This window comes from Acartia tonsa, chromosome 5 (genome assembly GCF_053477335.1).
Source record: "Acartia tonsa isolate MP-2025a chromosome 5, ASM5347733v1, whole genome shotgun sequence".
Taxonomy (NCBI): Eukaryota; Metazoa; Arthropoda; class Copepoda; order Calanoida; family Acartiidae; genus Acartia; species Acartia tonsa.
The window spans coordinates 14,133,927-14,146,123 of record NC_137264.1 but is presented as its reverse complement, the minus strand read 5'-3'; the positions used below and the strand labels follow the sequence as shown (position 1 = coordinate 14,146,123).

At 30.2% G+C, this 12,197-nt stretch overlaps 1 protein-coding gene across 5 annotated transcripts in view; it reads right to left on the bottom strand.

Annotated features, from left to right (window-relative positions):
* Positions 1-12,197, bottom strand: part of SCAP (SREBP cleavage activating protein) — a 58,746-nt gene that overhangs the window by 11,764 nt on the left and 34,785 nt on the right. For all 5 annotated transcript variants that reach the window (XR_013879533.1, XR_013879534.1, XR_013879535.1 and 2 more), the window contains 5 exons: positions 11,094-11,200; positions 9,463-9,517; positions 5,291-5,407; positions 4,923-5,062; positions 3,738-3,797 (listed from right to left, as the gene is read on the bottom strand). Coding sequence is in view for 2 of the 5 variants with exons in the window: in XM_080160384.1 (XP_080016510.1) it covers positions 3,738-3,797; positions 4,923-5,062; positions 5,291-5,407; positions 9,463-9,517; positions 11,094-11,200 (479 nt within the window). In the remaining 3 variants the exon portion in view is untranslated. The remainder of the gene's footprint in view (positions 1-3,737; positions 3,798-4,922; positions 5,063-5,290; positions 5,408-9,462; positions 9,518-11,093; positions 11,201-12,197) is intronic.

The following is a 12,197-nucleotide window of genomic DNA, read 5'->3' as shown; positions in this document are numbered from 1 at the left end:
GTAGTAGATGTAAAATTTTTCATAGAATTCAGATATGCAATCGGTTTTGTTGTAGACCTCTTATTTTTAAAGTAATTTAAGTTTTTTAAAAAAATAATTAAGTCGGTTTTAAGGTACTAAAACGCAACAAAATAAAAGAAGAAAATGGCCAGTATGAACAAAAATAGTAAGATCTTTAATTTGACACCTTACTTTTAAAATTTTGTTGAGTAATTATTGAAGAAATCAATTTTTTTAACCTCGGTTTAATCAAAACTTTAAAGTAGAATATAATCTCCCACAGGCATAAAAAATATGGGTTCATATATACCTTTAGAATCAGAAAAATATTACGAATCCATTGTAAGCAAAATTGAAAAAAGTAAAAAAAAAAATAATAAAAATGGCCTAACGTATTATTTTTTACAGGTAACACTTAATTGTAACTATTAAACTAGCCAATCAGAAGTCTCAAAAATTGACTAATCAGGAAGCTTAACCTCAAAACCTCAACCAATAGAATTGACAAAAAAAAGGATAATGTTCATAGAATATATACAATAGATACTACAATGAAAATAGTGATACTTACATAACATGTAAAGAACGAAAAATTATGAACAAATATGCTTCAATCTGTTTATAAACTTCAAAACAATGCAGTTAAAAATGCTTTATTGTTTCTTGTGTTTAAAAAATATCTGTTACATTGTATGTATATTTATTTAGGTTTATTTCAAGTTTCAAGTTTTCAAGTTGTTCAACCCTTTAAAGCCGAAAATTATGATTCTTAAAATAAACTTATATTTTTTATTATAGTTTTATAAAGCTTTTTCAATTTAGCTTACAATGGATTCATAATATTTTTCTGATTCTAAAGTTATATATGAATCCATATTTTTTATGCCTGTGGAAGATTATATTTTACTTCAAAGTTTTGACTAAACCGAGGTTAAAAAAATTGATTTTTTCAATAATTACTCAACATAATTTTAAAAGTAAGGTGTCAAATTAAAGATCTTACTATATTTGTTCATACTGGCCATTTTCTTCTTTTATTTTGTTGCGTTTTAGTACCTTAAAACCGACTTAATTATTTTTTAAAAAAACTTAAATTACTTAAAAAATAAGAGGTCTACAAAAAAAACGATTGTATATCTGAATTCTATGAAAAATTTTACATCTACTACTTACTGAAAGAACCGGCTAGCTATCTTAAATAAAAAGCAAAAAAGTTGATACATCTTCTTTAAAATTTTTGCACATTTCTTTAATAATTTCTGATGATTAAAATGCTTATTTTCTTAATCCTTATGACTAATATTTTAAAATGGATTTAATCAGCTGCATTTAAGGGAAACTTTGATTGTTTAGACTGCAATTTAAGATAGAAGTCAGTATTGTTTTGGGAGGATTCTCATTACCAATATGCATCCATTATAATAGAAATAAGGCTGAAGTTTTTTATTTGAAGCTTTAACTACTGCGCATCTACTGTATAACTCTGTCTGTCAGTAACAGATAACTCTTAGCATGTCATTAATTTAGACATTTAAGAATTGTCCTTTCAATTTCAAACTCGGTAAGATGATTTTTGTAAGAGTTAATCACAATCCTAGCAATACCAGCCCATATGTCAATTTTAAACATGGTTTGATTATTTGTATAATTTTTCTTAAAGTTTCTTATTTATGTAAAATAATAAATACTAAGATATCAATAACAAATATAAAAAGTTTATATTTTGAAAACTTGAAGAAGAAAAAAACCTTTTGTTATTAGGTTAGGTTTATTATAGGTTATAAAAACCACCCCGAGTATAGAGCCCCAAAGGGTATAAAATATATACTTTATTCAAAAACTAAAAATAGGGAGTAGGGTTTTGTTTGTCCAAAATTAGATTTTGAAAATATAAGTTTTTGTCAGGACACCTGTATTGCATTTATTCGCTTTCCCTTTCTTTAAATCCAGTTCAGAGGTATATTTTCTCTACTGTATCACACCAAAGAAGCTTGTTAACACAGAAGGACAGTAAACTGTAATACTGTAATTATACCTTAGACTTTAGGAATCACCTTTTTTCTATTTCAAGTATGATTTGCCGCAAGTGTAAACTTTTTATTCAAAGGTTTCCAACTTTCAATCTTGCATAAAAATATATCTTAATGTGTGTCTGTTTGTATATCAAACAAGATCTCTGAAATGGTAGTATTGATTAAGCATTGATTTTTTAGGATTGCATAGTCCTGTTTCAGCCTTAATCCTGCCCTGGACCAGTACAAAACTTTCTTAAAATTGTTAATTATTAATCCAGCTACAAAGAGATTCTTAGCTTTAGTTTCTTAGATAAAGTTGACACTAAAAATTCATAATATATGATATCATATTATATAAAGATTTTTAGCTTTTTTTTAAAGATCTATCTATTTATTTTTTGGGGGGAGCTTTACAATGGTCGATAGATGGTTTCATATTGATTTAAGTTCAAATTTAAGTTTTTAAAAAGTTTTAGATTATTCTATTCCCTCTTTCCCTTTAGATATTACAAATGAATAATATAATTAATTTTGTTTAGACTTTACCAAGGCATTTGACACAAGCCAAAACTATTTGACAACCCCGAAATAAAAAGATGCAACTCTGCCTCCACTGTTGTATTGGTTCCTTTGGAATTCCACCCACACGGGATTCCACCTATGCTCCCAACCTGTATGGATTACTAACAATTATAATTAAATAAATAACCCCATCTGAAAATTAAAGTTATTGGCGAAAGAGTTTAGACACTAACACTGTGAATCAACCAATCAAGATCTTATTAGAGTCCCCAAAGTATTTAAGAAAGCGAATAAAAGAACATGTTTTCATTAGAATAATGTCCCAATTTTAACCTAACCTAACTATTGTAGACTAACCAGAGAGGGAGGAGACTTTGGACTGGAAATTAAATGTACCCGAATTTTATAACGACGTTATCTTATTTAACTGCAAAACTTTTATTAATTTTTAATTGGTTAGTTTCAAACTAGTAGTGTCAAAACTTTCCAACCAATATTAATACAAAAAGGGTAATCTTGAATAACATCAATAGGAAGGTGTATACATTTATTGCCTATTGTCTTATCCCTTAAGATCCCTGCACCTATATATTTACTATTTGGAGATAAGGGAGCAATTTTTCATGGTAGCAATTCAATATTCAGCATTTATATGAATATGAGAACCACTTTAGAACTTTTTATTCCATACAAAAAACAAAATTCAAAAGTAAAGCTACTCTAAAAGTCAAATGTTAAACAAAACGTTAGTTGATTATTGTTTAAGAGATTGAAAAAGAGTAACAACATCCAAAAGCAGCAAAGCACAAAAAATCATGGATGAAAATAAGGAAAAGGGATTTAAAAGCAGATGTTTACTGGCCATAAAAAAAAAAAAAATTTATGTCAAGAATCACAAAACCTAAACACTTGTTTTCATGTGCGTTAGTATTTATATTGACAGACTGACGGACCAAGTGAACTATATACTGGATACTAATTGATATTGGGAATGTTCACAAAAAATTTAGCAGTGTATTTAAATTAACAGTCGAGAAAATCACTTTTTTCTGTATTATGGACTAACGGATGACGGACAAACAAAGTTAATTATTGAGTAGCTTCACTATCTGAAATGAAATCATATTGATTAGTTAGTCCTATTCGATTATTTGTTTGAACAAACACCGTCATAATAGAAGATGTTAAAAATCCACTTACTGTATTTATGGTATTAATGAGATGGCCCTGATATCTCTCCCAAACACATATCTTTTCATCCTAAATAGTAAAATAAATTAATTTATGTATAAGTCTAAGACTTTAATTAATTAGGTTATCAATAATCATTAATCAGTGGTTCAATCTTATTTTGTTCATACATTTCACTAAAAGTACCTTATTAAATTCTGACATAAATTAAAAATAATTAGAAAGGCGTGGGCGTGTAGGTTTTTCGTTTGTATGTTTAATACCTAGGATGAGTTCTGAGTAGCCCTGCAGGGTTAGGGCACCTCCTTATTTTCCATTTTAGAAAAAAAAGGGAGGGGGGGGGGGTATCCATGCTCAACAGACATTTTGTGTTAAGTCACTTTTTTTATTCATATACATCACTAAATTAAACAATTTAGACTTGATTTGAGACCAAATTCCTTCTAAACAAAGGTAAAAAATAAAGTCAATTAGAATTAAGATATAATGAAATTGGGTAAATAATAAAGGTAAAAGATACTAACGCATTACATACAAGATACAAAGAGTTTAATCAAGATGCAAAGAGTATAATTACCTGTCCATAAAAAGTAATATAACTGGGAGAATATTGAAGGTACAAGATATTACTATCATAAAATTAGTCCATGATAATGTACACAAAATCATTAAGTGTATGTTTAAAAAGTATATTCAACATACAAAGAGTTAGATAAAGACGCAAAGAGTATAATTACCTGACCATAGAAAATAATATAGCTAGGAGAATATTGAAGGTACAAACTCCTGCTATAGCAGTACATACCAGATGCAAAGAGTATGTTTACAACAAGAGTTTAATTACCTGTCCATAAGAAATAATATAATTGTACACACAAGATACAAAGATTCTAATAAAGATGCAAAGAGTATAATTACCTGTCCATAAGAAATAATGTAACTGGGAGAATATTGAAGGTTCAAGACACTGCTGTCATAAGCTACACACATGATACAAAGAGTATAATTACCTGTCCATAAGAAATAATGTAACTGGGAGAATATTGAAGGTACAAGACACTGCTGTCATAAGCTACACACATGATACAAAGAGTATAATTACCTGACCATAAGAAATAATGTAACTGGGAGAATATTGAAGGTAAAAGACACTGCTGTCATAAGCTACACACATGATACAAAGAGTATAATTACCTGACCATAAGAAATAATGTAACTGGGAGAATATTGAAGGTACAAGACACTGCTGTCATGAGCCTGGACACTGTATACACAAGCACCAGTCAGAAGGTCCCACATGCATAAAATTCCATCCTGAGAAGCTGAACCAGCAGCTAAAATAATTCATTATAATATTATCTTTACAAAATCCAAAGAGTACAGTTAAATGATACTTTCTAAAAGAATAATTAATATTTCCCAAATAAACTAAGCAAGCAGTAAAAAAGTTAAGAAATTACTACATGTCAAATTATATAACCACTAAATAGCTGTTTAAAGCAAAAAATGAAATCTAACAAAATTTTAAAAAATGAATAAAAGGATGCAAAGAGTACACTCACCAGAATGATTATGTCTATCAATGAAGACAGATGTTATTGGTCCACAATGTCCATGAAGTGTGTAAACTCCAACTCCATCTTCTATACGAAAAACTCTAAGCGTATGGTCTTCTGAGCCTACAAGAAAATAAATATTTGATTAATTACATTTAACAAGGATAACAAACTCAATGAATTAATAGAATAGTTTGTCAAAATAGCAAAATACCAACATGTTTGTTATTATGATTATACCCTAGTGATATAATTTGAAATTTATAGAATGATTCTACCATGTATAAACTACCAATCATAGGTGTTTTAAAAAAACAACTATCATGTTTCAATGTTATTGTAGATTCTAAAGAAGAACTTTGCTATAAACCAAAAACATGACATTAAGGTTAAAATAAATCCTAATAAGAAAAATATATTCATATTCTATCTCTGCATTTATATAAATTAGCCAAAACACCAGGGATCTAGAGGCATATTGATGTACATTCCCAATGATGATACACAAAATTACCCCTTCTGTAGATTACAATCTGTGTTTAAACATATTGATGCTCAACTTTATTAATAAAACAATCAAAATTCACTAAATTCACTACAGTCCCCAAAGTTGTTTAGCCAACAAATTTGAAAACGTTATTACAAAACTTTGGGGACTGTGTAATAAACATTCCATTGTCCCCTCTCTCTCTCTCTCTCTCTCTGCAAAAACAAACACAATAGTTTGCCAGCATAATTGAAAAATGGGCTCATTAGTGCAAAATATAAGCTCATTTATGAAAAAAAAACTGTTCACTTTATAACAAATAAACAAATCATAATGTAAAAATCCTTTTTTAAAATGTCATTATATGAAAGCAGTACAATCTTTTACTGTCTTTATGTCTGTCCAATGTCCATTTACCAAAAGAACTTGCAAAAAAGCATAGTTTTCTGTAATTAAAGGTAAGTGAGGTTACCCTTCTATTCCTGGAAAATTTGAGCAAGTTTTTATTTCCTTTTTATTAAAAACAAAAAAAAAGTTATTGTAATCACATAGGAGAAAAGGAATTAAAATGTTTCAAAACACCATTGAGTTATAATTTTACTTAGTTGTTTGTTAAACTTTTTATTATTCTATTCATTTTTATGTGACATATCTGTCTCTTTCTCTATAGAGTTGCAAAAGTTGCAGAGGAAAATCCATTAATTTTGTAATGTGATTAATTATCCACAGATTAAATGTATAATTTCTATTAATCTGGGTTTTCTATGTGTGTGTGTGTCTGTACATTTATTTGGAAAAGGATAGTTTCATGAATTGTATTTATGTCTGGAAGAACTTAAATTTAAGGTACTTGTCTATGTTTGTTATTGTTAATTCTTTATGCACATATATAAAACATTTCATGTGTATATGTTTGAAAGCAGTTTTGCTTTATTTTTAATCCAATTTTATTGTTTTTTGCTTTATCATTGTGCAGGGAGGAAGTGGACATTGGGCTGTTTATTACAAGAGTCCTAATATTTTATAATAATGTTTTCTTATTCTTTGGCTTTATAACTTAGGAGACTTTTATTGATTTTTTTTATAGGTAGGTTTAATAAGTTGAGTGTCCAAACCATTCAACCACTAATTGTAATCTAGAGAAGGGATAATTTTGTGTATCATCATTAGAGATATAAATTATTTTATTGGCCATTGTCTTTTCCCTTTAGTTCTTTAACATTTAGTAAGTGTTAATAATTGTGTTTATGGCATATATGTGTAATTTTGATTGTCTGTGTTTAAAATTATATTTTTACTGTGTGTTTGTGTGTAGTTATGTTTGTTGAGTCTTGGGGTGTCTGTGTTCTAATTTTTATTTAATTTTATGTGTATTTATGTGTAATTTTGATTGCCTGTGTTTGAATTTATATTTTTTCTTTGTATTTGTGTGTAATTATGTGTAGTTGGGTATATGATAGTTAGTGTTAGGGTGTCTGTGTCATTATATGTGAACTTTTATTTAATTTGATATGTATCTAATTTAAAATTTGAATTTTTCTGTGTATTTGTGTGTAATTATGTGTGGTTGAATGTGTGATTGTGTGTGTGTCATGTTGTATCAAGATAAATGACGGGGCCAGAAAGTTGTTTGGTAAAAGTTTCCCAATACAACTTTGTTAATATGTTTGTATGGTGAGTCTCAACATTTGCTCAATTCTATTTTTATTAAAAAAAAATTTTTGACAATTTTCTTCATTTCATCTTGTCCACAAAAGAATATTTTGTACTTTTATCGCTTATATTAGGTTGGGCAAAGGCTAGAAGTCACTCAGAGTTAGAGCCTCCCGCAGGGGCTAAGTTTTTTTCTCAAAAATTAAAAATAATGCTGGAGGGAGGGGGGGGGAATCAGTTGTCAGAAAAGGTTTTGATTAAAGCAATCAACTTAGAAGTGCTTAGAAGTTACAAACAGGAGACCTTGCAAAAATACTATAATTGATTTTTTTATCCGTTCTTGTACATTTATCCATGTATAGAAAAGAGAAAAAAAACATTAGAACTGCAAATTTAAAGCAAGGGTAAAATCACAAATTTCTTAATACTTAATACCAAATTAACTATTCAGTTTGAGATTGCTTAGTTAGTGAAAGTCTTAATAAAACTAGGTACCAAATCTAAACACCTTTATTTTACATAGAACTCTTATCTTTGGTTGTATTATGTTTATCAAAGCTTAATTTGAGTTTATCCATTTATAATGTATGCATTTTAGGGGGTGAACTAACTTTTCACGGCTATATTATAAATTAGTACCATCATTTGGATTTGCTCACTAAACTAACTTTTATTTACAAAGCACCTTTTAATGGAACTCTGGTTTGGAAACTATGAAAGAACCCAGGGAGGTGATATAAAATATAAAAAAAAAGACTTTAGATCTAAAGAGATAAGACAATAGTAGATTAATTGATGTACATCCCCAATGATGATACACAAAATTACCCCTTATGTAGATTACAAGAATTGGTTGAAACCTATGGACATTCAACTTAATGAATCAACCAAACAAAATTGAATATAAGTCCCCAAAGTTGTTAAGCCAACGAATAAGAGGACTAATGTAATGAACAGCCCAATGTCCCTCTCCTTCAGATATCTGGGAAGAATCGGATTGTACTTTTCGTTTTTTTAGGATAGATGATAAGAACTACAACTACAAAAAGTCCAAATGGGATATGACTTTTCAAAGCTTGTGTTAAAATAAAAAGTCACAATAAACATGTAACTATTCATACATCATAATTGATTGATTAAACTGAAGACAATTAATCTATAAGCTCTATTTTATGTTTAACAAACATCTTAGGTTCTTTACAAGTTTTCAAACTCATAATTAAGGGAGAATTGTCCCAGAGAGGAAATGAAACGTTTTCCTTGATATTAATGAAGTGTTAGGTAATTTATTATTCTACATTTATATCTAGTTTGAGATCTTAATAAACTTTCGTGACGTCATTTCCCTGGACATTGAAACTATTCTATAACTAACTTTGTCCGTCTGTCTGTTATTTACACCAATCTGTTGTGGTTTTCTGAAAAAATTTTTAAAAATCTTTTCTTTTACCATAAGATTTTAGTATCCAGGAAAAGGGGCGCCGTGGCTCAGTGGTAACACACTGAACTTCGGTGCTGAGAGTTCGAGTTCAATTCTCCGTGTATTGACTCGAATTTCTCATTTGCAATAATAATCACGCAACTTCCCCTGGTTGTGTTAGAAGAGGATTATTGAGTAAGTTTGAATGCTTAATAGTCCCGTACATAATATCAGTACTACCCTTATCCCAAGCTCCTCTGTGGAGATCGTCATTCAATACGGTGACTTAATTAGGAACACCTGCCATACTCGGTGAGGGTAAGGTAATAATGAGTAGCTCTCATGAGACAGCGGGTCAAGTCATAATGTGCTTGAACGTGGAGCTTGATAGCCCTAGTGACTAGACAAAAGTGTCTCAGCCTACTCCATGACTACCTAGGCCCAGACCCTAAGAAACTATGGCTAATCAATCAATCAGTATACAGGAATCTTAAGGGATAAACATATCACATAGAAAGAGATTATTTGGTCCTCTGACAAATATTTTATGAGTTTCTTTTGTGAATATTATTAACCTATTGTACTGTGCGGAAACCCAATTACGATTAACAAAATTACCTGTAATAAGCCTGGAACCTTGAACAGCCACGCAGGTTATACATTGAGCATGCGCCTAAACAAATTATGATTAAAGATCAGACAAACAGACGGACGGACAAAGTGATTGGTCAAGGGAATCTTCACAAAATGAAGATCAATCTAATATACTTAGCAAATAAGCAAATATACCATTTACCATTTAGCCCTTCAATTTAAGAAAAATAAAGTAAATAAAAAGACCAGTAGGTTGCGGGTAAATTCCGTAAAAGTGTTAGTTTTAATGCCTAAAAACAGGAGTAGAACGATAATATTCACTAAATATGTGTATTCCTTATTTTAAGTTAAAAAAATTGTTAAAAAAAACTCGAAAAAGATTATCGAATGCTTCGCTAATGTCAAACTGACAATAATAACAAAATGGACAATTATAAAAAAATTATTGGAAAGAGTTTTAAAAATGACAAATAATGCCAATTATTTCAAAGATATTAATTTTTAAACATTATTTGATTGTCCATAGTAATTCTATGTATTATATGTTAAATTTTTTTGTCACTTTGACATTAGCAAAGCGTTCGGTGAAAATTTCAGGTTTTTAAAAACAATTTTCAGGTATTGTTAACTTAATTTTTTTGTTTATAGTTCTATTCAATAAAGAATACACATATTTAGAGAATATTATCGTTCTACTACTGTTTTTAACCCTTAGAACTCACACCTTATGGAATTTACCCTCAACCTACTGGTCTCTTTATTCTCTCCGCAAATTTGTCTATCTATCAATCTCTCTTTCTATCAATATATAAGTCTGTTGTCTGTATCTTACCTATACATCTATATTTATACCCTGTCCGTTAAAGTATTCAATAAATTAAAATGAATCTTTACATCTATCGATCTGTTTATCTGTCTTTTTGTCTGTCGTTACTATGTTCATGTAGGGGTCTCTTTACCTTAACAGTAAGTCTCAAAAAATTTGTGTCTATTTGTAAAGCTAAGAATGAAATCTGTCTATCTATCTATACCTTAACCATATGTCTCCAAGAAATTCGAATTCAATCTATAAGGCTTATTTGTCTGTGTGTGTGTGTGTGTGTGTGTGTGTGTGTGTGTGTGTGTGTGTGTGTGTGTGTGTTTGTGTGTGTGTGTGTGTGTGTGTGTGTGTGTGTGTGTGTGTGTGTGTGTGTGTGTGTGTGTGTGTGTGTGTGTAGCCATTGTTTCTTAGTGTTTGGATCTAAGAAGTCATGGAGAAGGACGAGACACTTTTGTATAGCCACTAGGGCCAGCTCAAGCTCCACGCTCAAGTACATTATGACTTGACCCGCTGTCTCAAGGGAGCTACTCGTTATTACCTCACCCTCGCCGAGTATGGCAGGTGTCCCAAATTAAGTCACCGTAATGAATGACACTCTCCGCAGAGGAGCTTGGGATAAGGGTTGTACAGATGTTATGTACTTGACTATTAAGTATCCAAACCACTCAATAATCTCCCTTCTTACACAACCAGGGGAAGCTGCGTGAATGTATAACGACTGAGAAATTCGAGTTGCCACATAGGGACTTGAACTCGAACTCTCATCACCGTAACTCAGTGCGTTACCACTGAGCTACGACGCCCCTGTCTTATTTGTCTCTCTATCTATCTATACCTTAACAGTATGTCTCCAAGAAATTTGAAATCTATCAGTATAGCTAAGAATGCTATCAGAATCCATACTATCTATGGAGAAGGTTCGACTCCTTCCCAAACTTGATTCTAAAACACAAGGTTTTTTATATATTAGTAGTGTGTCTGAATTGCTCTATGGATTTCAAACCTTTGCATAATGAAGTATAATTTCAAAAAAGTAGTAACTCTATAATCACTTTCAGAAAGTCAGTACGTCCATTTCATACAGCATGCTAAGTGTTAAAAGCTATTTCATTTTTGAGAAAGGGGATAATGGGCTGTTTTTACAGTAGTCTCCAAAGTTTTATAATAACGTTTTCGTATTCGTTGGCTTAACAACTTTGGGGACTTCAGTGAATATTAATTTAATTAATTTTTACTATTGTCTGAATTGATTCTCTATGCTTTTGTGGATGTTGTCATCCTTGTTATATTGCTTTTGAAATCTTGCAGTTGCAATATTTTATACTCATATTGACCCAGAAAAAAAACGTATTTTGCTGATAGTAATATTAGTAAAATTATTAAGAGATTTTAAGGGATAAGAAAATGGACGATATATTGATGTCCAATTACATTTTTCAAAGATTTGTGAAAAAATTAGACACTATTAGTTTGGAACCAACCAATCAAAATTCAATATGAGTACCAAAAGTTATAAGCTAACGAATAAAAAACGTAATTATAAAAGGTTGGGTACCTATGTAATTTAGTCAAATGTCCCCGACATAAATTTGAATTAGGACATCAATTCAGGTTTTTTTTACCATTGACAAATCCCTTTGTCCATTATTAAAGTGGCAATAAATAATGAATTAAACAACCTGAAATAGAATTGAAAAATCCAGGGAGGAAGGTGACATTGGACTGTAAATTACACTAGTATCCAAAATTTTATCTTATTATTGGTTCAAAAAGGTTTATTAAATTTTGATTGGTTGGTTCATTAATATAAGTTTCCAAACATTTCAACCAAAATTTTTTATCTACACACACGCACACACACCCACTCACACACACAACCCTATATACAAACACACACACAAACACCCATCAACCCACACGCACACAAACACACACACAC